The sequence below is a fragment of the Osmerus eperlanus genome, chromosome 5 (assembly GCF_963692335.1).
Source record: "Osmerus eperlanus chromosome 5, fOsmEpe2.1, whole genome shotgun sequence".
NCBI classification, from domain to species: Eukaryota; Metazoa; Chordata; class Actinopteri; order Osmeriformes; family Osmeridae; genus Osmerus; species Osmerus eperlanus.
The window spans coordinates 2,714,238-2,740,181 of NC_085022.1; the positions used below are offsets into that span (position 1 = coordinate 2,714,238).

The 25,944-nt window shown below is 46.4% G+C and overlaps 1 protein-coding gene across 1 annotated transcript; it reads left to right on the plus strand.

The window, feature by feature from the left end:
* The first annotated feature begins 204 nt into the window (after positions 1–204).
* On the plus strand, positions 205–24,713 carry pparab (peroxisome proliferator-activated receptor alpha b). Its single transcript, XM_062461050.1, is given in 8 exon segments — positions 205–395; positions 11,111–11,353; positions 12,883–13,040; positions 14,748–14,886; positions 17,270–17,466; positions 23,546–23,722; positions 23,724–24,003; positions 24,251–24,713. Coding segments are annotated over 7 exon segments (1,398 nt in total). The 5' UTR covers positions 205–395; positions 11,111–11,151; the 3' UTR covers positions 24,496–24,713.
* The last annotated feature ends 1,231 nt before the right edge of the window (positions 24,714–25,944 follow it).

Sequence of the window (25,944 nt, forward strand, 5' to 3'; positions counted from 1 at the left end):
CAGTCTTTTCACAGCTGCGAATACGTGCAGCGTAACCCATGTTGCTCTCTCTTCCTCCTGCTTTCAGTCCCTGGTTAGGGGGCGTCCTGCTCAAGGGAGAGACTGCGTCGTTTCTATTCGCTGAAACCATAGGTGTGTCAGGGGGTGTGAGCCTTCAGCGAATTAACTGTCAGTCATTACGTCATTTCCTGCGGGTGGGCGCAAGTCCGGCCGAGCCGTGGTCTCGGTGGTGGGGGATTTTGACAGCGGCATCGCTGTTTGGAGACAAACACTTGAAACGCTTGAAAGAGGACTCTTTTTTCCATCCTCGTCCTTCCGATCGCGCACTGACAGCCTCTCAATCCACCAAGATTTCTGACGATATGGCGGCTTCGGATTGTGCAGTACATTGTAAGGTAAATACAGCCTAGATAATAACGCTCGATATATATATATATATATTTATATTAAATTGCATATCCTTCATTAAGCGTCATACGATTTGTATTTGATCTAGGATAGTTCTGTGCCATAGCCTAATTAGTGTGTGAAGACAGTTCAGAGTTCTCTGATTTGTAGAATATTTCTCAATTTGTTCTATTTCTTTTGTATTGCAAAATAATGCAACATTTGCTCGAAACATCTGAAAGGACAGTGCTTTTGTATCATTTTACTTGGAGCACGCCTGCGCGTCGGACATGGCTATTCTATCTATATGTTGTTTTCTAGTGCTGTAAGCCTGTTGTAGCCTATAGTCCTCTATGAATAATCAATTTGGAGAGTATTTTTTAGTTATAAGCCTTGGTTCGTGACATTGTAACAGACATAATACATGAACGTTTGTTTAGCCTTCCCGTGAGTGCATGTTGCAAACTCATTATAAAGTGATATTTGGAAGTATTCCCATGTCTTTAACTTTGAGTAGCTATTGAGTAGCTGTTGCTAGCCCCTAAATAATTACAGTAACAGTAGAAAAGTATTCACGCATATGATCATGTCAAGGGAGTCGTCAAGTGTCAAGTGAGTAGTTAAATAAATGAGTGTTAACTTAAAATCAGGGAAGTTCCAACAGTAGGCTAAGGGAGTAGAAACTTAGACTGTAGTGACAAAAGCCTGCAGACAGGTTGAAAAGTTTGGAGAAATTCGGTGAAAATAGTGTACCTCATGACCGAAAATTATCTCAGTATCTGCCCCAAGGAAAAACTGACCACTTTTAGAGGTTTGTTCTGCTTCAAGTCTGTTGTCAGGTTTCTGCGAGAGAGGTCCGTATCTTGTTGGTGGTCCTTTGTAAATTAAGACTAGTTTGAATGAGTCTTAAGTGCCACTCACAGTCTTTTCATTGAATTTGTCTCCCCATAAATTGCAACGCCTGCTTTATCAAACTGTCTGCTCGCACTTCAGGGCTTTTATAAGTTACCGTGGTGGGTCAATCCTTGATTCCTCTGCTATTTGCATCAATGAAACTAAATCTAGTTGTCAGTAGCACATTGTGAGTAGAAGAGAGCAGAATAATATAAGCTCATGTAAGTTGTTTGGGGGTAATTCAGATTTTCTGTTGATATACCATGCGACCCATATTACCCTATTGATAGAAGAGACAATCAAGGGGTCTGCAGGGTTGTTTCAAAATAAAGCTGGAAGGAATCAGTTTCCATATCTTGTCTGGTCTTAATACAGAGTGGTCCATCAATCAAAGAAGAACACTCTATCCCTTACACGTAATGGGATGATAGAATCTTGACTGCATGGGTCAAGAATGATACATTTTCTTCCATAGTGTACACCAGCTTGTCTTGGCACGCTTGCAGTTCTTGTTGCCATGTGAGTCAAGCTGTGAGTTGACATGCCTCTGAATCCAAGTCCCATCTTTTATTTTGCCTCTAAGATAATCGTTGTCCCGCCAACGGCACAATTAGATCTCATTTACTTACTTCCTTGTGAGTGTTAAACATTACCAAGATCTTGTCAAACCAGTCTCTTGTATCTTGTCAAACAAGTCGCTTACACCAGTGTCTTACACCAGTTTCTTGTACCAGTCTCTTGTACCAGTCTAACTGCCTGGTGTTTTCTTCACTCGAATTGAAGTTGTGATTAACAACCTACTTGTTGTATTTTCTCTGATAAGTCACCCAGTCAAACAGGGAGCCAGTGAGAGAGTTCGAAGCTCTGCAGAAAGGCATGGAGGTCACATTCTCTTTGAGGTCTGGGATTGGATAACTTGTACAGGCACTCCTCTGACAGTAGCACAGTGCTAGGCTGTGGGAGCCTTACATAATCCCCCCTCTCTGCTATTTGCTCCCCTCAAAAGCTATAGTCTCCACAGCGGCTGAGGCGTGTGGACGTGTAGCCGGTCTTGGGTTCAAAGGTCCTCTTTCACTGTGTGGTGTTCGGTCTCTCATCATGCCCAGGAAAGATACACTTGCTTTGTTGATGATCTACGATCTTGTATTTGTGAGCAGGTTTGGCACAGGCTGCCCATTTCTCTTCATGTTTTGGTGGAAAACCATCTAACGCAGCCATGTGCATTGATTGCAGTACATTTTATATGGTTGTTAAAAATGATCAATGAAACGATGGTGGTGTTATTGGGTGTTTGACTCAAGTTTTGTGTTTATTTGCCACACACTAGGACAGGAAGTAAAGGTGTGCTGTGCTCTTCTGTGGGACTGAAGCTGCAGGAAACTAGATGCATTAAACTGTTGGTACAGAAGAGGGTGCTAGAAAAATTAGCTTCAAACACGTCATGTCTTGCTGTCGCTGTGCGACGGATATCTCACCGTCCTACAGCCAAACTCTGTGAACTCAAACCACTTCTACGTGTGTATGTGTCTACACACTTCCTGTACGTGATGACTTCATTCAGTATCTCAGGGGACTAGTACGTTTCTGTCTTCTTTGTGAGAGTCTTGTCTCGTGGAACCAGAAACCTCTAATCAACGTCTGAGTGACGGCTTTAAGTCGCTGGAGTGAGAGAGAGAGAGAGAGAGAGAGAGAGAGAGAGAGAGCACTAAAAGAGTGCCATGAAATCAGGGAAAACCTGAATGTAATGTGACCAGCCTTGAAATCCTATTTGTAATATGTGTTGTCCATCTCAATGTAGCTATTTACTTAGGTTGTTTTTGTTTCGATTTGTTGTTTTCTGCTCTTGACACTTTGTTGTTACCACATGTTCCGGACGATACAGACTGTTGTTCCTTATGTTGTGTTTGAATATTGTTGTTGATGTATGGTTGTCAGGCTTTTTCTCTTCTCCTCAAACAGGACTATCTGGTTCTTTCAGCCTCAACAAACCTTTCTGGAGAGTTTACCCCCCACCTGGTTGAGAGTCTGTAAACAAGCATTTTGAAAGGATGTTAGCAACTAGAATCTTGTTTTAGCTGTCTGGTTTGCCTGCACTTGTCCATGATGATACTTGAGTTCCTTTCTCAAAATCAAGGACAGTTAAAGCCCGTTATTGTGTCAGGAGGGTTAGAGACCGGCTTGTGTCAGGAGGGTTAGAGACCGGCTTGTGTCAGGAGGGTTAGAGACCGGCTTGTGTCAGGAGGGTTAGAGACCGGCTTGTGTCAGGAGGGTTAGAGACCGGCTTGTGTCAGGAGGGTTAGAGACCGGCTTGTGTCAGGAGGGTTAGAGACCGGCTTGTGTCAGGAGGGTTAGAGACCGGCTTGTGTCAGGAGGGTTAGAGACCGGCTTGTGTCAGGAGGGTTAGAGACCGGCTTGTGTCAGGAGGGTTAGAGACCGGCTTGTGTCAGGAGGGTTAGAGACCGGCTTGTGTCAGGAGGGTTAGAGACCGGCTTGTGTCAGGAGGGTTAGAGACCGGCTTGTGTCAGGAGGGTTTCAGCTCGAGGCTCTGTACCGCCATTCTCTTTCAGCAGTTTTTTGTCTGAACCTTTATATTGTACAGTATTTTGTTGTAAATTTGTCACATTTCTTACTTTGATATATTTAAGGACCACATTTTTAAAGATTTGTAAGATTCGTATATGTTGACTTTATGCACCTGCCCACCATAGTAAATTCCTTGTTGTGTAAACTTCTTGGCGATTTAAATTTGATTCGGATTCGGATGTCCTTTATGTGTGGAGGGATATCTCGCCCTCCTGAACCCACTCATGGGCACTAACATGAATGATAATCACCACCTTGAGGGTGTTAGGTTAGTTTAGGTGCAGTTTTGTGGGCATTATGTGAAACGTTTCTGTGACGTTGCTTGTAACAGGGCTATGCAAACAAAACATTATTTGATTTAGTCTTGCTAACAACTAAATAAAACGCTCCGCTCTTCGTTTGCACACAAGTTAGGGGGCGTCCGGTGGCTGAGCGGTGAGGGAAGCGGGCTAGTAATCTGAAGGTTGCCAGTTCAATTCCCGGTCATGCCAAATGACGTTGTGTCCTTGGGCAAGGCACTTCACCCTACTTGCCTCGGGGAGAATGTCCCTGTACTTACTGTAAGTCGCTCTGGATAAGAGCGTCCGCTAAATGACTAAATGTAAATGTAAGTTTCTTGCTCTTAGACAATCTCTCATGTTGTCAAACTCTCTTCTCCTTTGCCCTTCTCCCTAGCGGTACCCTTGGGACACAGAAGCAATCTCTGTTCCACTAGTGTCCTCAAACTCTCAGCATGACCTTCACCTGGGCAAAATCCAGACCCTAGCAGACTGTCTCAATCTATAGGATTGTTTGACTGGCAGATTTATTGTAAGCTGCTCTGGAGAGGACATTGTGAGCTAATGACAAGGAAGACCCTACTGAAGTCAGCAAGCTTTCAACCCCAGGGGCTTAACTCTCAAAGCCTCTGACTGGTGTATGATAGGATTCAGTCACAATTGTATCTGCATCCACATTGGTCTCTGCTTATTCTGTTACTCTCACTTTCTCTCTCTCTTCATCAATCTGCCCTGCCCTAGCTCTCTTTACCTGTACATCTCTCTCTCGCTCTCTCTGTTTTCAATAAGGAAGTCGGCATTGTTGTGTTGATCAGCCATGTCTTGGTTCGCCATGTTAGACAACGGTCAGAAATCCTGATCAGTTACCACCTACCTGTGCTGCTCTCCAGTCTTGACACCCTAACCAGCGCAGATAGTCCTGAAAAATACATTATTTTCTGCTTAAGTTAATGAAGGTGGTTCCTAGAGCAGAGATGAGTGGTGCGGCTAACTGTAAATAACTAATCAAGCTAGCTAGCGGTAGCTACTGTCGTGGACGTTGGACCTGCGATAGCTACTGTAGCGCTAGCCTGCGATAGCTACTGTAGCGCTAGCCTGCGGTAGCTACTCTAGAGCTAATCTGTGGTGGTAACTACTGTCGTGGGCCTGTGATAGCTGCTGCAGAGCTAGCCAGGCCTCTTGCCAGGCCTCACACTGCATGCCTCCTCAAAAACACGCAGGATGATTTGGCAGCCAGACCGGAGCAGTTCAGGACACCGATGTCATACTGGAAAATGTAAGAAGACCCGAAGGCCTATACGGTTGTCTGGCAGAAAACGCTTCTAACTTATCTCGTCCTTTACCTCAGAAAGGAGGGAAAATTTGAACAGCAGTCACAGTTCTTTGCTTTGTTTTTGTTGTTTTTTGTCTCGTGAATGCCATTCCTGCCGTAATACTTGTACAAAACCTCTTTGTTGTAGCTGTGCAGACATCCCAGCCTGCAGAGACTCATTTCCGGGAGGTAGCCCCCCACCCCCCCCCGGGACTCAACCCACATGCATGATGTTCCCCCTCAACCCACATGCATGATGTTCCCCCTCAACCCACATGCATGATGTACCCCCTCAACCCACATGCATGATGTTCCCCCTCAACCCACATGCATGATGTTCCCCCTCAACCCACATGCATGATGTTCCCCCTCAACCCACATGCATGATGTTCCCCCTCAACCCACATGCATGATGTTCCCCCTCAACCCACATGCATGATGTTCCCCCTCAACCCACATGCATGATGTTCCCCCTCAACCAGCACCTCAACATTTTCTGCGGGAAACCCTGACTTCTGTGAGCAGATACTGTTGAAATTGGGCCCCTTGCTTGCATCTCCTGTCTCTAGTCATCCAGCTGTCAAGTGACCAAGATTCCTGCCGTTAGACAGTCCTTAGGGATATTTTGTAAGGCCAGCCTGCATCCGATCCTGCTAACTGATTTGGAAATAAGTTACAGTTGATATGGCAGACCCAAGTTTTGACATCAAATACAACTGTATCATAAGGACATTTTTGTTAGCAAATGGTGCTTTGAGCAACTGGGGGTGAAAGGCAACCAGATAGAGGCTGACATTGGTGTGGCTGTAGGCCATGCAGGGATGGTTAAATGCCTCACCTGACGTGTTCTCCTCTCTCCTAACACAGCAGGTCAAGGAGACCGAACAGCTGTGTTGTTTCTCAATGCCTCCTGCTGACCCAGGCGATGCTACGCTACGCTAGCTACATGCCTCAATGAGAGACGCTACGCTAGCTACATGCCTCAATGAGAGACGCTACGCTAGCTACATGCCTCAATGAGAACCACCTAGCCAGGAATGATTAGCCTATATGTTCATGTTGCAACAGGGCAGGAAGCTGGGGCTAATGTAAAGGTATGCCAACAATGCAATGGTTGTACCAGAAGGTTAGGGTTGTGGTAGTGGTATAGGGTTAGTGGTATAGGGTTAGTGGTATAGGGTTAGTGATATAGGGTTAGTGATATAGGGTTATTTATATAGGGTTAGGGTTGGTGAGATACTATCATACTGGACAACCCTTGTTGTGAAAAACCAACAGTACCCTGACCTCATAATGTGTGTGTGTGTGTGTATGGGTGTGTGATTTGGTGTTTACACTGTAAAAATGCCCTATAAAATGTAAGTATGAAAATATTTATGAGTTTGCTTATGCTTAAAATGTAAATCTAGGTAAATATGGCTGCCAGTGCAGTAAAAAAAATAAAAAATAACAACTTGATAAAAGGTCTTCATGATGAATGAATAGCCTAATGTGTTGTTTACCTAAATTAAGTCACTGGATGAGCCATTTATACTAGAAACAAGCCCTACTAGAAAGCAGATTATCTCTGTTCAGTGTACGGTTTCTGGGTTTCTGCAGTGTGGTGAGGTTGATTATCTCTTTGACACCAGATTTGCTGTCAAGTCACCAGACAAAGTCCACCAGGGTTTACGTAACATTAGGTTTAATGTTGTATTTCTCAATACATGCAGCTCTGGGGTTAATAGTAGCTGGCTGGGAGATCTTGGGTAACTTGTCCTTAACTTGACCTCTAATTCTCTCTACATGAAGTAATGACTTAGCACTGGCTAATCTAGTTTATTTAGAAATGCAATAGTCATTTACCTCTGTAAATGGAGTTGAATTTTCTTAGAATTTATACTCCGATTATATACATTAATACATTTTAAAAAGCTGTAAAATCGTATAGATTTTACTTGTGGGATATGTATAATGGTCCTTACACATTAAATCCCATAAAGGGGCCAATGTGTCTGTCAGGCATCAAACAGCTTTGCACAACGACTTCGTTTCAAGACCCTGACATTGCTTAGGTCCAAAAACTGCTAGCAGTTAGTTTGAACCTTCAGATATCAGAAGCTTCTCTGTTGTAAAGCAGAGCTAAAGGACCATTGTCCATCCCAGATGCACTTTGACCCGTCTCCTTAGCAATGAGCGTGATCTGGGTGGTGTGTCAGCGGCGAGCGATAAGGTCTCCTCAGGTGTTTACCGAGGGCCGTCCCCTGCGCAGCCTCGTGAAGACTCACTCGGCAAACATATACCTCAGGCAGTACCAGGGGCAGCCCCCAGTCCCCTTGTTCTGGGGCCACAATCAGGCTGTCTGGTCCTCCTGCTCTCATAGGCCTGACACTCTCAGACCATGGCACAAGGGGGTTAAACATTAACGTACAGCTTGTTCACACTCTCACACACACACACGCATGTTCACGGACACACACACGTACATGCTAAAGGACTGCCTACCATGTAGTCACAGGCCAACGCTGTGAAGAGAATATTCAGGTTTGGTTTTTGAAGGTATGGACTTGTTTACCAGAATCTTCTTTTTTTACATGAAAATACTCCTCCTAGAGTTCTTTCCTATGTTCTTTTCGATAACGGACGTACTTTTACATCCTGCATGCCAGACAGTGATGCTTTAGCTATGCAGTTTCACAGACAGACCCTTTCTCTGTGCCAGCAGGACATTGTGTGTCTGTCGAGTTGTATTGTTGCTGGGTCAGACAAGAGCAAACGCACCTACAGCCTGTTTTGGTGTTGCTCCAATGTTCTGTGCCTCCAATTGTTGTCTCACCATGGCTGTTCCTAGTCTGGAAGGGCCTTGGTTTCATGTGCCAAAAGAAGGATGTCCTCTCTCCAGAAATAGAGAGGACTGTTGTAGCTGACCTTAACTCATCCAGGTCTTTCTCATTGAGAGTAAGTCGTGATGATCTCTAGGGCATGGTATACTGTGTGGTTTATGAAAACTGACAGAACCATGTGCAATGATACATTCCCTCCTGTGCTCCTTAGTCCAAGACAGCTGTCGGTACCAGACCATCACATGGATGTTCTCGAACGTGATTCCAAACCACCCTTGGTATCCCACACCCAAGAGACTGTCTCTGTAAACCTGAGTCATGTTAAGAACATGACTCCATTCTGCCAGCTCTATTCCCTGTCCTCTGGCTACATTATGGCTGTTGCCCCCCAGATATCCCCCCGTGGCTCAGTAGAAACTGGGTTAGCAGTATGCTGTGGTTAATGTGGGGGTGGGGAGCAATAATCCCACTGTGAGAGGAGAGGGCTGTGAGATTGCTTTGGGCTATTCTTAGCTTGTGTGTTGTTATGCCTTAATGACCATGATGTTAACATACCACAAACTTGTAAGTTGTGACAACGGAACCGTCTCGAAGCCAGTGATGTAGAACAACATATTTGGATTCGCCATATAAGTGTGAATGAATTGCTTGAGCGCCTGCCGATTTGTTTGAGCTTTGAAACGTAGGGTGCTTCCCTATAGCAACGTAGGGTGCTTCCCTATAGCAACGAATCTGAACATGATTTGTGTGTCGGAATTTTCATGACATTGTCATGGCGATCGCAGAGTCTAATGGTAGAGGTCTTTTGTCAGTCCCCCGAGGGGAGAATGGATCGTCCCCTCCCCCTCCAGACCCTAACACACACACACACACTCCGTCCCAGCGGGGTGACCTTCCCTGTCCTTGTCTCAGTGTGTGCTATGCCCTCCTCAGCAGGTTTGGTTGAGCGCACACCAGAGGGGGTTTGACCTACGGGACAAAGCTCTGCTGTCTGCAGGAACCAGCGCTAGTCTCTCTGTCAAACTGGCGTAGTGTCTCTCTCTCTGTCTCTGTCTCTCTGTCTCTCATGTAAATGATGCATCTTTTACATTTCTTGCTATACAGTTTAAACCAAAACATGAATTACTTTCTTTAATTACTTAAATCAAATAAGTCACAACATATCTAAAGAACAGTAGTGACAGATAGCTACTCTATTCACCTCTCAGGAGACATGACGGATGTTCCTTCCACTGAGTGATTAAGCATCGGTCTCCTTTCAGCCCGATTGTTTACATGAAGACGGCATTCTGCTGTACTGGTCTGCTGGTGGGATCAGGGGGTCAGTGTGGGACTGTGTCATGACATGCAAGGAACATAAATAGCAAAGGTCAGATGTGCACACTGAGTGTGTTGACACAATGTCTCTACTTTCAGTCACTCTGCGAACCTTGACCTCTAGACCTATAATAACCAGCGTGGGTTGGTGCACCTGCTATGGACAGGGACAGAGAACCCCCCCCAACCCCCCCGAACGATTATAAAAAAATAACACAGTTCAGAAGAATTTTAAGTTGCATAATACAGCCCGAGTTTGAGATGACTGCCCTCCGAAGTATGTGTGCACCAGACTACACTGCACGTGAGGCTAGTACAGCGTGTCTAATGCTCGCTCATGATTAGTAGGGGTCTAATCAGGTCAGCACCAGACAGCTTTCACACGGTATGGTCTTATAGTGGGATGTTTCGATAACTTCGGGCGAAATAAACTCCTTGGACACCCACCCTTTCACAACAGTCTTTGTCCATCCTAACACCTACTGTCCTTGCATGGGGTGATTCGGAGATTAAAATTAGGTAATTTCAGAGTTGTTCCCATTCAGTCTTCAAACCCCCAATCACTGGTCTTCTTACGAAGTGGCTGACTGACTTAGTGATGGATGGGTTGATGTGAGGAGATGACACTAGGAACTGATTTAGGGTCCCCTCCTTCTAGCCCTTCAAGAATGTTCTAAAGATAAGTATCTGAGATCCTACCCTGACTTCTCTCCAGAAGCCATGTCATTCGTAGCCTTAGGGCCTAGTCCATCTGAGCTAGTTTATAACCATCCCAACCTAGCCTTGTCTTGCAAAACCCAACCTAGCTTAGCTTAGCGTATCTTATTTTAGTTCAGCTCTGCCCAGCATATTCTAGCCTAGCCTAGCCCAGCATATTCTAGCCTAGCCTAGCCTAGCCTAGCCTAGCCCAGCATATTATATCCTAGCCTAGCCTAGCCCAGCATATTCTAGCCTAGCCTAGCCTCGTGCCCTACATGTCTCAGCTCCTCCCTTGTGGCCTTGGGGCTCGGGAATCAGGTTGCCGTCTTTGGAATTTGGAAATAAGAAGCCCCGCTGTTGTGTCATTCGATACGTGCTGGCAGTCCCTGGTCATGTGACCCACAGTCATGTCGTGTGCAGCATCGGATGGACAAGCTAGTTTGATTTGGGCTGCGTATTTGCTGATGTGATGGAAACACATTATTTAGTAAATCTATCATGTCGTCATCATATTCCGCTTTAGCCAAGAGGAAAGGATGTATCTAGAACGTAGACATGAAATCCGTTATCCATGTTGTCTTCTTTCTTAGTATTATTATTATGATTCTGATTTAATTTTTATAATTATTTTCTAATGGAGCACCTGAATCTACAATCAGAATACACACAGACAAGGTCTCTGATTCTTACCGTAAATCAGTTTCTTCCTTGATGCATCGCTATAAAATGAAATGAATTTACCTTCTCACCCTCTCCCACCTCCCTCCCTCTCTTCTCCCCCTCCCTCCCCATGTCTCCCCCCTCCCCTCCCCCCCTAGTCTGATGAGTGAGCGTGCCCTGGGCCCTGTTGTCCTCCGTCATGGTCGACATGGAGAGCCACTACCGCCCCCCGTCCCCTCTGGAGGACTCGGTGCTGGGCAGCCCCCTGTGCGAGGACTTCATCGGGGGCATGGAGGACCTCCAGGACATCTCCCAGTCCATGGAAGATGACGCCCTCAGCTCCTTCGACGTACCCGAGTACCAGTCCTCCAACACGGGCTCCGACGGCTCCACCGTCCTGGGTAGGCACCTTTGATAGGACGGCCTCTCGCAGGCCCGGGGTTCTGGGTAGGCACCTCTGATAGGACGGCCTCTCAGAAGAGCAAGGAGGGATGGCAGATGGAGGCCATCTCTCTGCACAAGACTGGTCATCAGGGCGTTTCAGCTGTGGTGAAGATAGGTTTGGTTGGCGTGAATTGAATCGGCAATGTGGTATGACTGTCCATCAGGGTGAACTGTCCCCCGGAGTGTCTCCCTGGATGAAAGACCCCAGCAAGCCTGTAATCTCGTTGTTGTTTGAGGAACCAGATTCCCGGACCCTTACTCTTAGGATAATCCCTAATTCTCTCTGGCGGAGAGTTCAACGAGGGCGTTCGGCTTGTTTAACCTCTGACCTCGCCCCCAGCTTTTGAAAAAGGGGTTATGGGCTATCCCACCAGGCTTCAGAGAGGGTCTGTCTGACCAACATGTTCACGCCCCCCAGGCTACTCTACTCACGGCCCCCTAACTGGAGTCCACACATTCCTCAGCCGTCAAACCCTCCTTCAAGCAAAAGTTGAATCCTTTGCAGCCAACCCGACCCACCTGCATGGTGGAAAATGTCAGTGTGCAGGGTCAAACACTGCAGTGTGAGGAAGTGAGTGGGTTCATGATGTAAACAAGGGTGCCTGTCCGGGGAGGGTGTGGGTGCCTGTCCGGGGAGGGTGTGGGTGCCTGTCCGGGGAGGGTGTGGGTGCCTGTCCGGGGAGGGTGTGGGTGACGACGTGGAGGGGGAGGGTGACGACGGGGAGGGGGAGGGTGACGAGGGGGAGGGGGGAAACCGCATGGAAACGAATGATGATGTCATGGAAAGGTCTGCAGAGGATGTGTTTAGCATAGCAGGATTTTGAACGTTGTTAATGGAGTGTTGTGAGAAGAAGAGAGACTGAGAGAGAGAGAGGGGGAGAGAGAGGTAGAGAGAGAGGGGGAGAGAGAGGTAGAGAGAGAGGGGGAGAGAGAGAGAGAGAGAGGCATGGTAACAGGAGAAACCCAGAACAAGCCCAGTATTTGTGGCATGCATGTCCTAGTAGTGACTGTAAGAACAAGCACGTGCGGTTGGCCCGAAGCACTTGATACAGTACTTATCTGTTTCCAGCCGAAAACCACCAAATCATGTGGGGCGACTTAACCCCACAATGTTGAACATTTCTTATCTTACCAACTGCTGTATTGCTAATCTTGCCCAATATTCATATTAATATTCATGTGATGGCACACGCCATATTTGTACACAAGTATAAATAGAGGGTTGGAATGGACATGCCGTGTGCCCTGGATCTGCCAGGGACTCTGGTGAATTTCCACTGCCGGTCACCTGTGCCTCTGAGGAGGGCACAAGCTGCACTCTGCTTGTCAGAGGCCATCACTGCTCTACTCCTGGGCGTCCACATGCCTTGAGCTCTGAAGGGTTGTCACATTGATTTATTGACAGGTGCAGCATGTCCGCTAAATTGTATTGTCTGTCTGTCTGTGTGTGTGTGTGTGTCTGTGTGTGTCCGTGTGTGTGTTCCAGATGCTCTGACGCCAGCGTCCAGTCCATCCTCTGTGGTGTTCGGGGCGTCGGCAGGTCAGGAGGAGCTGTCGTCCACCTCCCTCAACCTGGAGTGCCGGGTGTGTGCCGACCGTGCCTCGGGATACCACTACGGAGTCCATGCCTGCGAAGGCTGCAAGGTGACACACACACACACACACACAAACCACCGATTTGAACCCAGGCCGCTGCAGTAAGGCCTCAAGCTTTTCTCAACCTTTTAGTCCACATTTCGATGGAGAAATATGTCTGTGGCTATTTTGAACATTAACGGAGTCAAACGCACGCATGAATGACACTGAAACCATGCGGCCGATTCCAATATAGAACAGTGAGAAGGAAAGACAGGATGGACAGGATCAGCTCATTTGTCATCAATAAACTCAGTCAGCCATGCAGAGCACACACACGACCACACAACCACACTCTGGGCTGGACTGTGTCAAGGTTAATTGTCTAAGAGGTGTGTTGATGAACAACCGGAGCCAGTGTTGTTGCTGGGGCACCAAACCCAAACAAATCAGAATGTGGGACTGCGAGACCACAGAGTCACATGGGCATTCTGAGCAGAGCACTCAATCACAAAGGTTCTGCATCGATGATCTTGATGTCAGGTCTGCAGGTGTTGGCCTCTACCTGAGGGATAGATATCCAGTACTGTGCACAAGCTCCATGTTCCTGTGTGGTCGGCAGTGCCTGGCTGGGTCAGATGGATCTGCCCCAGGGCGGAGCTCTAGCTCAGGGCCTCAACAGGACCAGGACGTCTGGCCCCCTGGCCCCATAGGTCAACACTGAGGTCAGGGTGAACTCGCTGAACCCTGCGTCGACCAATGGGAGCAGCGACAGAGGCGCCCTGTGGGTGTGGCTGTCAGACGGACGGACGTGTTAGCAGGCGTGTGCATGTGCCCCTCTACACGCCCCTCCCCTCTCTGCCCCCGTACTGTGTGGACACCTGAGAGCCCAGGAGAGGGCTGCTCTGTGTTGGTCATAAAATAACCCTCCCCCTTCCTCACACACACACACACACACACACACACACAGTAGAAACAGTAGCCAGTACACACACACACACAAGGTCAGAGCAGCATTCTATTACCAGACACAATAACACATGCCAAGCTTTGTGCGCGCGTGCGCGTCTTGGCTACTGTCTGTACCTAGTTTGTCCGTAACACGTGCTTGAGCATGGCACATCTGTGTGTCTTTGCACAACAGTGTTCCACTCACTTTCACAACGTCAGGGTAACTAATACTGAATCCTTTCACGGGATAATGGCTTTTTAAGCAATTCCCTAACCATTACCCCTCCACCCAGTTAACCCCACCCAAACACACCCCAAGCCCTCAGCATGGCCACGAATGACCACCGCTTAGACGCATGCAACTGTTTGTCTAGATAGATTTTGCTATGGTTACACCATGTGGAATTGATAAGCATATATGTCCAAACTGATACTCCTCCACACGCAACATTCATAAGGCGCCAGGGCCGGTTTATACCCTCTACACATGTTGCTGCTTCATGTCCAGGGTGGATGTGTGTTGGAGTAAGGCACAGTCTGCTGATGTGAACCCCTGGTCGTTTAAAGGCTCCGAGGTGATACTTAATGAGCTCATCTCACCGTCCCTGTGTTTGCCAAGCTGAAAGTCAATACATCATGGTGCTTTAGGGTTCATTTCAGTGCTGTGTAAACAGTCGATTTGCACATTCACCCTGCGTTGTGGTAGCTTCTGATAACACGGACTTTGATTTGGGGAGCTAGGGTGCGAGGTGGGTGTATGTGCTCATGCAGGCCTCCACTGAGCCTTTCTCTTCTTCTTAGTTTGTTCTCGTGTCGTTTCTTCAGGGGTTTTTCCGGCGGACAATCCGCCTGAAGCTGGAGTACGACAGGTGTGAGCGCCGCTGCAAGATCCTGAAGAAGAACCGCAACAAGTGTCAGTACTGCCGCTTCCAGAAGTGCCTGTCAGTCGGCATGTCCCACAACGGTGAGTGGAGAGGTGGTCCTGACCCAGCTGGGTAGGGGACAGGGTGGGAACAGGGTGGGGACAGGGTGGGGACAGGATGGGGGACAGGATGGGGACAGGGTTGGGGACAGGATGGGGAACACGATGGGGACAGGGTTGGGGACAGGATGAGGACAGGGTGGGGGACAGGATGGGGACAGGATGGGGACAGGGTTGGGGACAGGATGGGGACAGGGTGGGGGACAGGATGGGGACAGGGTGGGGGACAGGATGGGGACAGGATGGGGGACAGGATGGGGACAGGGTGGGGGACAGGATGCGGACAGGGTTGGGGACAGGATGGGGACAGGATGGGGACAGGATGGGGACAGGATGGGGACAGGGTTGGGGACAGGATGGGGACAGGGTGGGGGACAGGATGGGGACAGGGTGGGGGACAGGATGCGGACAGGGTTGGGGACAGGATGGGGACAGGATGGGGGACAGGATGGGGGACAGGATGGGGACAGGGTAGGGGAGAGGATGGGGACAGGATGGGGACAGGATGGGGACAGGATGAGGGACAGGATGGGGACAGGGTTGGGAACAGGATGGGGACAGGGTTGGGGACAGGGTTGGGGGCAGGATAGGGACAGGGATGGGGACAGGATGGGGACAGGGCAAGGGACAGGATGGACAGACACACTTGAAGAGATTCATCATCAGCTCAATCACACATGACGTCGTACACCACGCTGCATAACAAGCTAGCTGCAAGCTGACAGCAGCATGTCAAAAAAAGAAGCCGGTATCACATGACCACATCTACAGAACACCCAACAGTCACACAGCTCTCTCTATGACGGAGCCACTGAGCTCCTGCCCATGTTCTGGAAGATGATCTGCCTCCGCAGCGATGGAGGATCTGGTAAAGGTCGCAAAGCAGAGGGATGTATTGATCTGGATGAACCTTGTCACCCTTAGCAACCTGCAGGGGGGGGGGGGGTCTTGTAGGTCATGTGACTGCCAAGAGAGACATACACATACACACACAGTTATCCAGAAGCGGGCCTCATGGAGGTCAAACGCAGTCAAACCAAAGGCCTTTTGGTCAAACACAAGACTGTAAAGATCTGTGTACACAGAGTTCAGCTTCTGGCATCCTCAACTTCATTATCATGCTTGTAGAAAAGCGTCTTGTTTACTTGTGTGCTGTGTGTAAACATGCAACATGGCAGGCTGACCCTTGACCAAGGTTAAGATCTTAGAGGCCAGGACAGACCGAAATGCAGTTTTTGGGATCACGTGTGTGTTTGCACACGTGAGTGTCTAAAAGATTTGAAACGTCACAACAATTGAACGTTTTCACTAGGCCATAGGTCTTTACAGTACAGATATAGCTCGTCTGGGTGGATGTTAGTGCTACACCAAGATTCAAATGAACCAAATAATAAGTGTAAAGTAGTGTCCTGATCTCGTTCTCGTCTTCACACGCGTAGTCCTGCTGTAGTTTGAGTCTGTATTGAGTTGAATAATGTGTTGAATGTAATTCTCTCTGTGGAGGGGGAAATTAATCCAGAGACACTGAGGCTCCAGATGGACTGAGAGCTGTAGTTCCACTCTGCTTCCATCAGTTCTCTCTCTCTCTTTCTCTGTCCCTCTCTCTCATTCATAACAATCATGAATTCACTTGAACATGAATGATTGAACCCCGCCCACAACAGTCCCTCCCATGTCTCCTAACAGTCCCCAGCGAGCAAGTCAGTTCTCCATCCTCCCCTCCTTCCCCATCCCTGCTGTCTGTTACCTGGGACACCTCCAACCTGCTGGGTCAGAAGGCTGATACTGAGGGATACCCCCTTCTACTTCCTCTCCCAGCGATCACACTTCCTGATCGGGGATTCAGCCCCTGATCTGCTGGGGTTAACCTTAGCTTCCACTTTGTGAACACACTAAGCTAATGGGTCCTCCACTAAGCTTTAATACAGCACTGTGCAATTATACTGTGTGTGTGTGTGTGTGTGTGTGTGTGTGTGACGTCTGCAGTGGAAAGCAGCAAATTCCGATCCCCTTCTATCCTTTTAAAGTCCCAGAAATAAAGGGACTGTTATGGGTACACCTGTTGGGGTAGGATTGTGTGTGTGTGTGTGTGCCAGAGTGGAAGGGTTACAAGCAGTGCAAATGTAATCTGATTACCTGGGATTTGTCTGTCTGGGAGATGCTTGTGGTCTGAAAACAAAAACAACACAAACAAGCATGTGCATGCACACTTGTGTGGAACAGCGTAGATTCAATTCATAAACCCAACGTGGTTATAGTTAGTTGACCTCCGAATGCCTCCTTCAAAAGGTGTAGGTTTAAGTATACATTACACACACACATACACACCACACATACACCCTAACGTCACGTGTGGTCCCCCCAGCCATCCGCTTTGGCCGGATGCCCCAGTCGGAGAAGCTGAAGCTGAAGGCGGAGATCCAGACGGGGGAGCGCGAGGTGGAGGACCCCCAGCTGGCCGACCAGAAGACCCTGGCCCGGCAGATCAACGAGGCCTACCTGAAGAACTTCAACATGAACAAGGCCAAGGCCCGCACCATCCTCACCGGCAAGACCAGCACTCCGGTGTGTATGTGTGTGTGTGTGTGTGTGTGTGCGTGTGTGTGTGTGTGTTTAGGGGGCGGGTTGGGAAGAAGGTCTGGATCTGCCAGCCCTTTGGACATTCTTTTTAAAAATGTACTTGTGATTCCCAATGGAGCAATCCAATTTTGTTTTTATTTGTGTCCTTGTTGCTCTGCTTGAAGATTATGCAATAAAACGGCCGTCAGTGTCTCAATACGATCTGGGCTGAAGTGGGCCCTGCAGGCCTTGAGGAACTGTCTATTTCAGAAACAGCTTTCCCAATCTGCAGACCAAGCCAGCAAGTATGAACAAGGAAACATCTGTTATGAGTGGGCTGAACGAGTATAAAGACATGCTGTATGTCCAGGGTTCCTATGGTGCTCTTACCACCTCCCACTCACTCCCTTCCCTCCCTCCCTCCCCTTCCATCTCTCACTCCCTCCTTCTACATCGGCCCTAAAAATGGTCCCTTCAGATCCATACGTCAATCCCTGCTCCATTCTTTGATGTGAGGGTGTGTGACTGGGAGAGGTCAAGGTCTGTTGTCTTGTGAGTCTGGAAAGGCTCAGAACAGGTCAGCTGAAGAATTCATCTTTTACTTTCACCCCTGTTTCAACGGTTACTTCCCGCGTGCTTGGGTGTTCCAGTCAGTGCTTCCATGTTGAGGCAGGGTGAAGGTTTGGCCGCTGGGAGCAACACAGTCTGAACCACGACGGGCATTTGGTCTGCCTTTCCTTGGTGACCTGTGCTGTTCAACGATTATGAATTTTAATTCAATAGTTTGTCTAAGATTCTTGTTTTAGCATATATTGCATCCAACAGAGTCAGGTGGCTGAGCGGTTAGGGAATTGGGCTAGTAATCAGAAGGTTGCCGGTTCGATTCTTGCCCGTGAAAAATGACGTTGTGTCCTTGGGCAAGGCACTTCACCCTACTTGCCTCGGGGAGAATGTCCCTTTACTTACTGTAAGTCGCTCTGGATAAGAGCATCTGCTAAATGACTAAATGTAAATGTAATTTGAAATTAAATATTTAATATGACATTTTTACTTGACTCGTGCAATAGGCTACCAAAAATGCTAAACAAACATATTAAGTACATTTTTAAAGATTATACATTCTGTAGCTATATCACAATATGTGAGTTTAGTCAATTGTTGTTGTCATGTAGCCTTTCAGTTAGCATTAGCCTAGCATCAGCCTAGCATCAGCCTAGCACCAGCCTAGCATCAGCCTAGCACCAGCCTAGCATCAGCCTAGCATCAGCCTAGCATCAGCCTAGCATCAGCCTAGCATTAGCGTAGCATTAGCGTAGCTCTGGCTTGATGGACATGTACAGGTGGCAGGCTTGGCATCTGTGGGAATTTCCACCACCGCAGGTCCTGAGTGAGCACACAATCACTGAATGACCATGAGAGACGGGGAACAAAGTGGGGGAAATACTTCTCGTTTTCTTCTTTTGTTTCTTGCCCAGATCACAGACAATATCTGGTGCCCTTACTGTGCTCTGTATCTTGTGGCTAGGCATGCACAACAAGGGAGATTAGATAGGCTAACTTGTTTGGCGAGATTTGAACATTGTGCCTAATGGAGCAACCCTCGGTTTTCCCAGAGTTTATGTTGTAAGATTTATGACACCAACATTCAAAGATATTGGTTTATCTTCTACACAGACCAGTAATAAAACGGTGAGAATTGAACAGAGTTGAGTTGTAATTCACGGACACGAGGGTCAAGGACAGAGCTTTTTACAACTACAAATAAAGGCAATCTTCACTCACTGTGTGACACTCAAGCGCTTACAGGCTGTTTCATCCCTGTAAAAACAGCCAGCCTGTCCGCCCTCGCCTGCTACTACTGTACTTAACGAGAGTTTGTAAAGTTTTCTAATTTGGTGTCGGTGAGGAACACTAGAGGATGCTTCTGTTGGTTTTTACAGTTTATTAGTCACGACCGACACATCCTCACCTTCACCAAGGCAGGGGTCTCCAACCCTGTTCCTGGAGAGCTGCCTGCCTGTAGGGGTTCTCTCCAAGGCACAGGACATTGGGGTATTTGGTTGACTGTGGTTCTGAGGGGAACACACAATTATTTATTAGTAACAGTTGGAAAAAATATTAATGTAACCTACACAAGACATCTCTATACATTACTAATACTAATTTTACTTGTATATTTAGGCTAATATATTAGTAATAATTAGCCCATTAATATATAGGCTATGTTGCACTATACCTATATAAACGACCCAAACTAGTAAGCTGAATGATAACCTACCTAGTAATGCAGCAGAACACAGAATGTGTACACAATAAACTATGTCAAGGGGGAGAGAGATCTGTGCCTCTTCAGATCAATAAGGCTACGCTAGGATCTGACCAACTTTCAACGGGCGCTACTTGTCGGGGATAACAGTGCACAGGCGCCAACACAAGAATGTAAACAACTTTTGTGGAAAGTTACAACTAGTCACCCCTTACAAATAAGAAGTATATTAAAGTATACTATAAGTATACTCAAATATGGATAGTACACTTTTAGTTCACTTTTGATATACTTTTAAGTATGTTTTGAAAATAGTTCACTTTTGATATACTTTTAAGAAGTATGCTTAGTAACAGAAAATGGTATACATTTCTTCTGGAGTAAGATGTACGTTTTCTATTATTATACAGCAAAAACAGTCAAAATACTTTTAAAGTACATTACAGGTTACATTTTTTAGATCCATCTTGTATATTAAAATTATTCATGTCTAGGACCATCTATTATGAATTGCACATTGAATCTTTTTTGGTACTGAAGCTATAACCTTAATTACTGCCAAAACATTTTTAAGCCCTATACTATTACACTAATAATGATCAATTGGAGTATTAATGGAAAAAACAAAAAATATACTTGAGAAAGAAGCAGACAGAAGGGTTGCATTATGCATTTGAAGGTTATACTGTCAAACTGACTGAAGAACGAAATAACGACGTGAAAAAATGAAGATAGCGTGGCTCATTGGCTGGTCAATTCCCATGATGCAAGGCGGTAAATAGTGTTATCATTTGCTGATAAGTTTGCCATTTGTTCTAAATACAAATGTAACTTGAATTGAATTTCGCTTTTTATATGTGTCTGCTTAGAATGCAGTGTTTCGTTGCGTGGTAATTGGGTGTGCTCAAGCCTTCGGCGAGAGCACAACCTTTGTTCTCTCACATATATATTATTATTATTATTTTTATTTCTTTTTGCCCCCCTAAAACTCAGTCAATATTTGGCCTACATAGACAACGTAGGTGTCAAAAGTTTCGTCTTGGTAGCAATTGAGTTGCTTCTATTGGAATTTACGTTCCGTTGCATGGTTTAGGCTGAAGTTAAGTTTTTGTGGCGAAAAGTGAAGCTAACGGTGGCTAATTTGCTAGCCACAGTCACTGACGTTACTAACGTCACTACGTCACTAACGTCACGAAAACACGCGTGACTACCTTTGGCAGAACATTCGTTTCGCATCTGTTAACTTGGGGGATAGCTAGGCTAACTATAGCTTTACTGCAAGGCAGCTGCAGAAACGCCACAAGCAAAGAGGCCAGGGTGATAACCATTTACTCATTTTACTTTGTGATATGACACACAATTGTGATGTGTAATGTACAGTATAAGCTGATATTATTAAGGAAGTACATCTACTTTCGGAAACAGTAGTCTACTATTTCACTGAAGTATTAGCATCATGACATTAGCCTGTGTTGCCCGGGCAACACATACTACAGTGGTCTATGATGTAGCGTTATCTGTTTTCAATCGTTAAAATAAACATTCCTCACATATACATTTTCGTTGTAGGATTTATTCTGACATTAGTAAACGATTTGTTGGTGAAATTACCATTACCTGTGGTTTCAAACCAGTGTAGCTCACTGCAACGCTGTAGCTTACGCGAGACACACGACAAAAACATCTAACTTACACAGCTGTTTAGGAAGTCAAACGGCGACAGAACATGTTCGGCACTCCCCTTACTTAAATCAAAAGTCTATCTAACTACTAACCTGAACTTCATTGCCACAGCCTAAACGTTGTCAATCTGTTCATGAAAATAATTAATTTCAGCCTAAACCGTACAACGGAACGTTACATCCAATTCAACCAACGCAATCGCTACAGTACCAAGATGAACACAGCAGTAGTCTAGTACTGTACCGTAGTAGAATTTACCGGGGCAGCTTCTCCACACAGGGCTATATCGCATTTTGCGTTGTTACTGACAATGATCGCTACCAGTAAGCTTTTTATCAATGAGCGATTTTCCACTAAATAAATGTCAAGCTTATTTACGTTTTTGGGGGCATATTTTCAGTTAGCAGATGGTACTGTTTGAATCGCGATTCCATCTTCTACTGCCGGTAATGTCGTAGAATAATCTTCAAAGGGGGTTCTTTATTAATGAATGAATGCAATGAGTAGGCTAAATGCCTGAAAATATCACGAGAAGGGAAAACTTAAAAGGACGTTTAAATCATAGAGATTAGGTCAATTTTTACACCGCTCTGCCAAATTTATTCGTTTTGATTCAGCTATGAGGCTGCCTCTTGCAGGGGAAATGAGAAGACATCTATTTCATTCTACACTTCACTCGTATTTTGAGTTGTAAATGAGCAGCAACAAATATATGCTTTTAAATCTATGTAATCTTTATAAATAATAAGTATGCATTTTTATATAAAATATACAGAAATACGGACCCCTGTGCAACCGATGCAAGCAAGCACACCCTACAATTTCCCCAGAAATTGTACCCTCTCTAGTTGTCATTGTTGTGCTGGTTTACCATTGTAACCATGAGTTAAATGACTGTTACGTTTGATCAGAAGAGCTGGATTTTTACTACAAGAGTGCATACACAGTAATTTTCAGTAAATAATCTGCAGTGTCACTTATCGCGGGCCCCTGTTCTCGTCAAGTGACGCAAGATAGGGGGCGTTGGAGGGGCACTAAACATTTAAATATATTAGTAAATCATCGTAAATGGACATTTATTAAGTTTACTTCTTGAAGTACTTACATTAATTGAAAGTGCACTTGAAAGTATACTTTGAGGTACTTTAGGAAGTGTACTTCATGAACTAAAAGTGCACTACACAGGTTACTTTAGAGTATTCCAAGATATACTTTGAAGTACTTTAGGAAGTATACTTCATGAACTGAAAGTGCACTACACAGGTTACTTTACAGTATTCAAAAGCAAACCTCAAATACACTATAAGTGTAGCTTAAAGTGTACTAAATGACCTAAAAAGTGGGCCAATTCAGTTTACTTAGTACAAAAAATAGTATATAAATAAGTACACTGCTATTATACTTTAAGTGCCATGATAATAGTATACTTTTTATACTTACAAATTAAACTTGAAGTATACTTCTTTTTCGTAAGGGACGTATCACCAAAATGACGGGATTTAATAAAGGAAGCAGTCCAACCGCGTCATTCAACATTCACGGTGCGGTGGGTAGCCTAATTTTAATTATGTTTAGGCCTATCTCTGATGGATAGGCTATATAATTTTTCCGATCCATCTCATTAGCGTCGAACAAAACATGAAAAAACAACCATTCATTCTACAAATCATACGTAAGACACCAAAGGCCTATAACGACCCGTGGCCTTCATACGTAAGACACCAAAGGCCTATAACGACCCGTGGCCTTCATACGTAAGACACCAAAGGCCTATAACGACCCGTGGCCTTCATACGTAAGACACCAAAGGCCTATAACGACCCGTGGCCTTCTAAATCATAGAATGCACGCACACTAGCTTAAATATATATATTTTAAGTAGACCTACGACGAAAGCCTTGTTCATTGCGTCTGTCTCTATTAGCGGTTACTCTCCTCTGATCTGGTGTCAGAAACACAACCTGATGCGCAATGTCTTGGTCTGATTAAAAAGCCAGGCTACGTTTTTAAGCAAATTCTTCAAACGGCCACAAGCGAAGGAGCGTTTCTGATGGGAACTGGAACACGTAGTGCGTTCCACAGTTTAGGGAGAAGTGAGACACTCAACCTGCACCTTTTCCCTCCTCCTCCCTCCCGCCTTTCGTCATCCACGACATGGACACCCTCCAGCTGGCCGAGCAGACCGTGGTAGCCAGGATGGTGGGCAGCGGCGGCATGCTCCAGGACAAGGAGGCCGAAGTCCGCATCTTCCACTGCTGCCAGTGCACATCGGTGGAGACCGTCACCGAGCTCACAGAGTTCGCCAAGTCGGTCCCCCGGGTTCTCGGACCTGGACCTGAACGATCAGGTGACACTGCTGAAGTACGGCGTTTACGAGGCGTTCTTCGCCCTGCTGGCGTCCTGCATGAACAAGGATGGCCTGCTGGTGGCCTACGGCTCGGGCTTCATCACCAGAGAGTTCCTCAAGAGCCTCCGGAAGCCCTTCGGCGAGATGATGGAGCCCAAGTTCCAGTTCGCCATGAAGTTTAACACGCTGGAGTTGGACGATAGCGACCTGGCTCTGTTTGTGGCGGCCATCATTTGCTGCGGAGGTGAGAACACAGGATGTTTATTATTTGTGGATAAAAAAAAATATGATTGACCTGGAACTCAAATTCATTTGATAGGAAGTGATTGACTATAGGGATCGGTGGACATGTTTCTCTGCTAACTCTACTATGCTACGTGTGGGCTTAAGCAGGTGTTTTGTGGGTAGGATATTATTGTTTTGTTTTTGTTGTCGGTTCTAAAATACTCTTGTATGCAATAATGCTTTCCTTATTTCCTCATGGCCCTCAGACCGGCCAGGGTTGGTGAACGTCGCCCATATCGAGCGCATGCAGGAGAACATCATCCAGGTGCTCCGGCTCCACCTGCTGGCTAACCACCCAGACGACACCTTCCTGTTCCCCAAGCTGCTGCAGAAGCTGGTGGACCTCCGGCAGCTGGTGACGGAGCACGCCCAGCTGGTGCAGGAGATCAAGAAGACAGAGGACACGTCCCTCCACCCTCTCCTGCAGGAGATCTACAGGGACATGTACTGACCCTGTGGGAGATCTACAGGGACATGTACTGACCCTGTGGGTGATCTACAGGGACATATACTGACCCTGTGGGAGATCTACAGGGACATGTACTGACCCTGCAGGAGATCTACAGGGACATGTACTGACCCTGTGGGAGATCTACAGGGACATGTACTGACCCTGCAGGAGATCTACAGGGACATGTACTGACCCTGCGGGAGATCTACAGGGACATGTACTGACCCTGCAGGAGATCTACAGGGACATGTACTGACCCTGCGGGAGATCTACAGGGACATGTACTGACCCTGCAGGAGATCTACAGGGACATGTACTGACCCTGCGGGAGATATACAGGGACATGTACTGACCCTGTGGGAGATCTACAGGGACATGTACTGATCTGCGGGGACCTGGTCAGGGATGTTTCCTCCACAGAACCCCTACAGCTCCCTCCCGCGCTGTAGGTAATCGGTGGGGTTATTGTACGTGCTGAACTGTCCTTTTTCATAAAAACCTTTAAAAAAAATAGGGTTGAACCACTAAACATCCTCTGATGCAATAGGTGGCGCTATTACCTTCTAGTTAGAAAGAGGGTTGCAGTCTTTGAGCCCTGGCCAGGATTGGGAAAAACTGAACTAAATGCTGGGTACCAGCACCTGTGATCCTTCCATACAGGCTCCTTTTTTAGGACGTTAGAGATGAGACCATGTACTGTAGATGTGTGTTGTGTGCTGGGTTTAGGAGCGCGCCACATACATGCCACATATCACTGGGTTTAGATATATCCTGCCTTCATCAGAAGCAGATGAAATAACCTGGGCTGACATTCAGAATGCGATCTTATAACAGATTTAGTTTTGGTTTTAGGATTACTGTCCTGTAGAATGCACTTCTCATACTAGCCCTGGGAAGATAAACTGCTGTTTATCAACCCACCCCTGCAGTCGATTTTAGAGAACTCCATTTTTTTTTAATTAAACTTTCAGGTGAGATTACAGAATGACACACTGATTTTGCAGTAAACACCCAAGTGACTTCAGTGCCGACCACAGATTTTCTGACGATTGTGTCTCCAAACAAGGCAGCTTTTGTCCTGATACGCTGTTTGACCCTTCAATCATTTCATGGGATTTCCAGTGATATTGAAGTCCTAATGAGGATGTCTCTCCTAATTTCCTGTCGGAACTCACTCTTCTAGAGGTACCCTTAGAAGCAGGTCTAAGATAAGTTTCTCCTTCAGCTGGGGTGAACAGTTAAGACCTGATCATGGAGACAGATTGAAGAGGTTCTAGTGGACGAATGATGATTCTTTACTGGGGATCGTCCACAGTCTTTCCTACAACATGATGCTTAGTAACTGCCAATCAAAGCTTTCCCCAACCCACCACCTGGGTGCATGGTTCTGAGGTTCTGAGATTGTGTGTTTTGACATCAGAAAATGAGTTCCTCATTGAAACTGTGAAC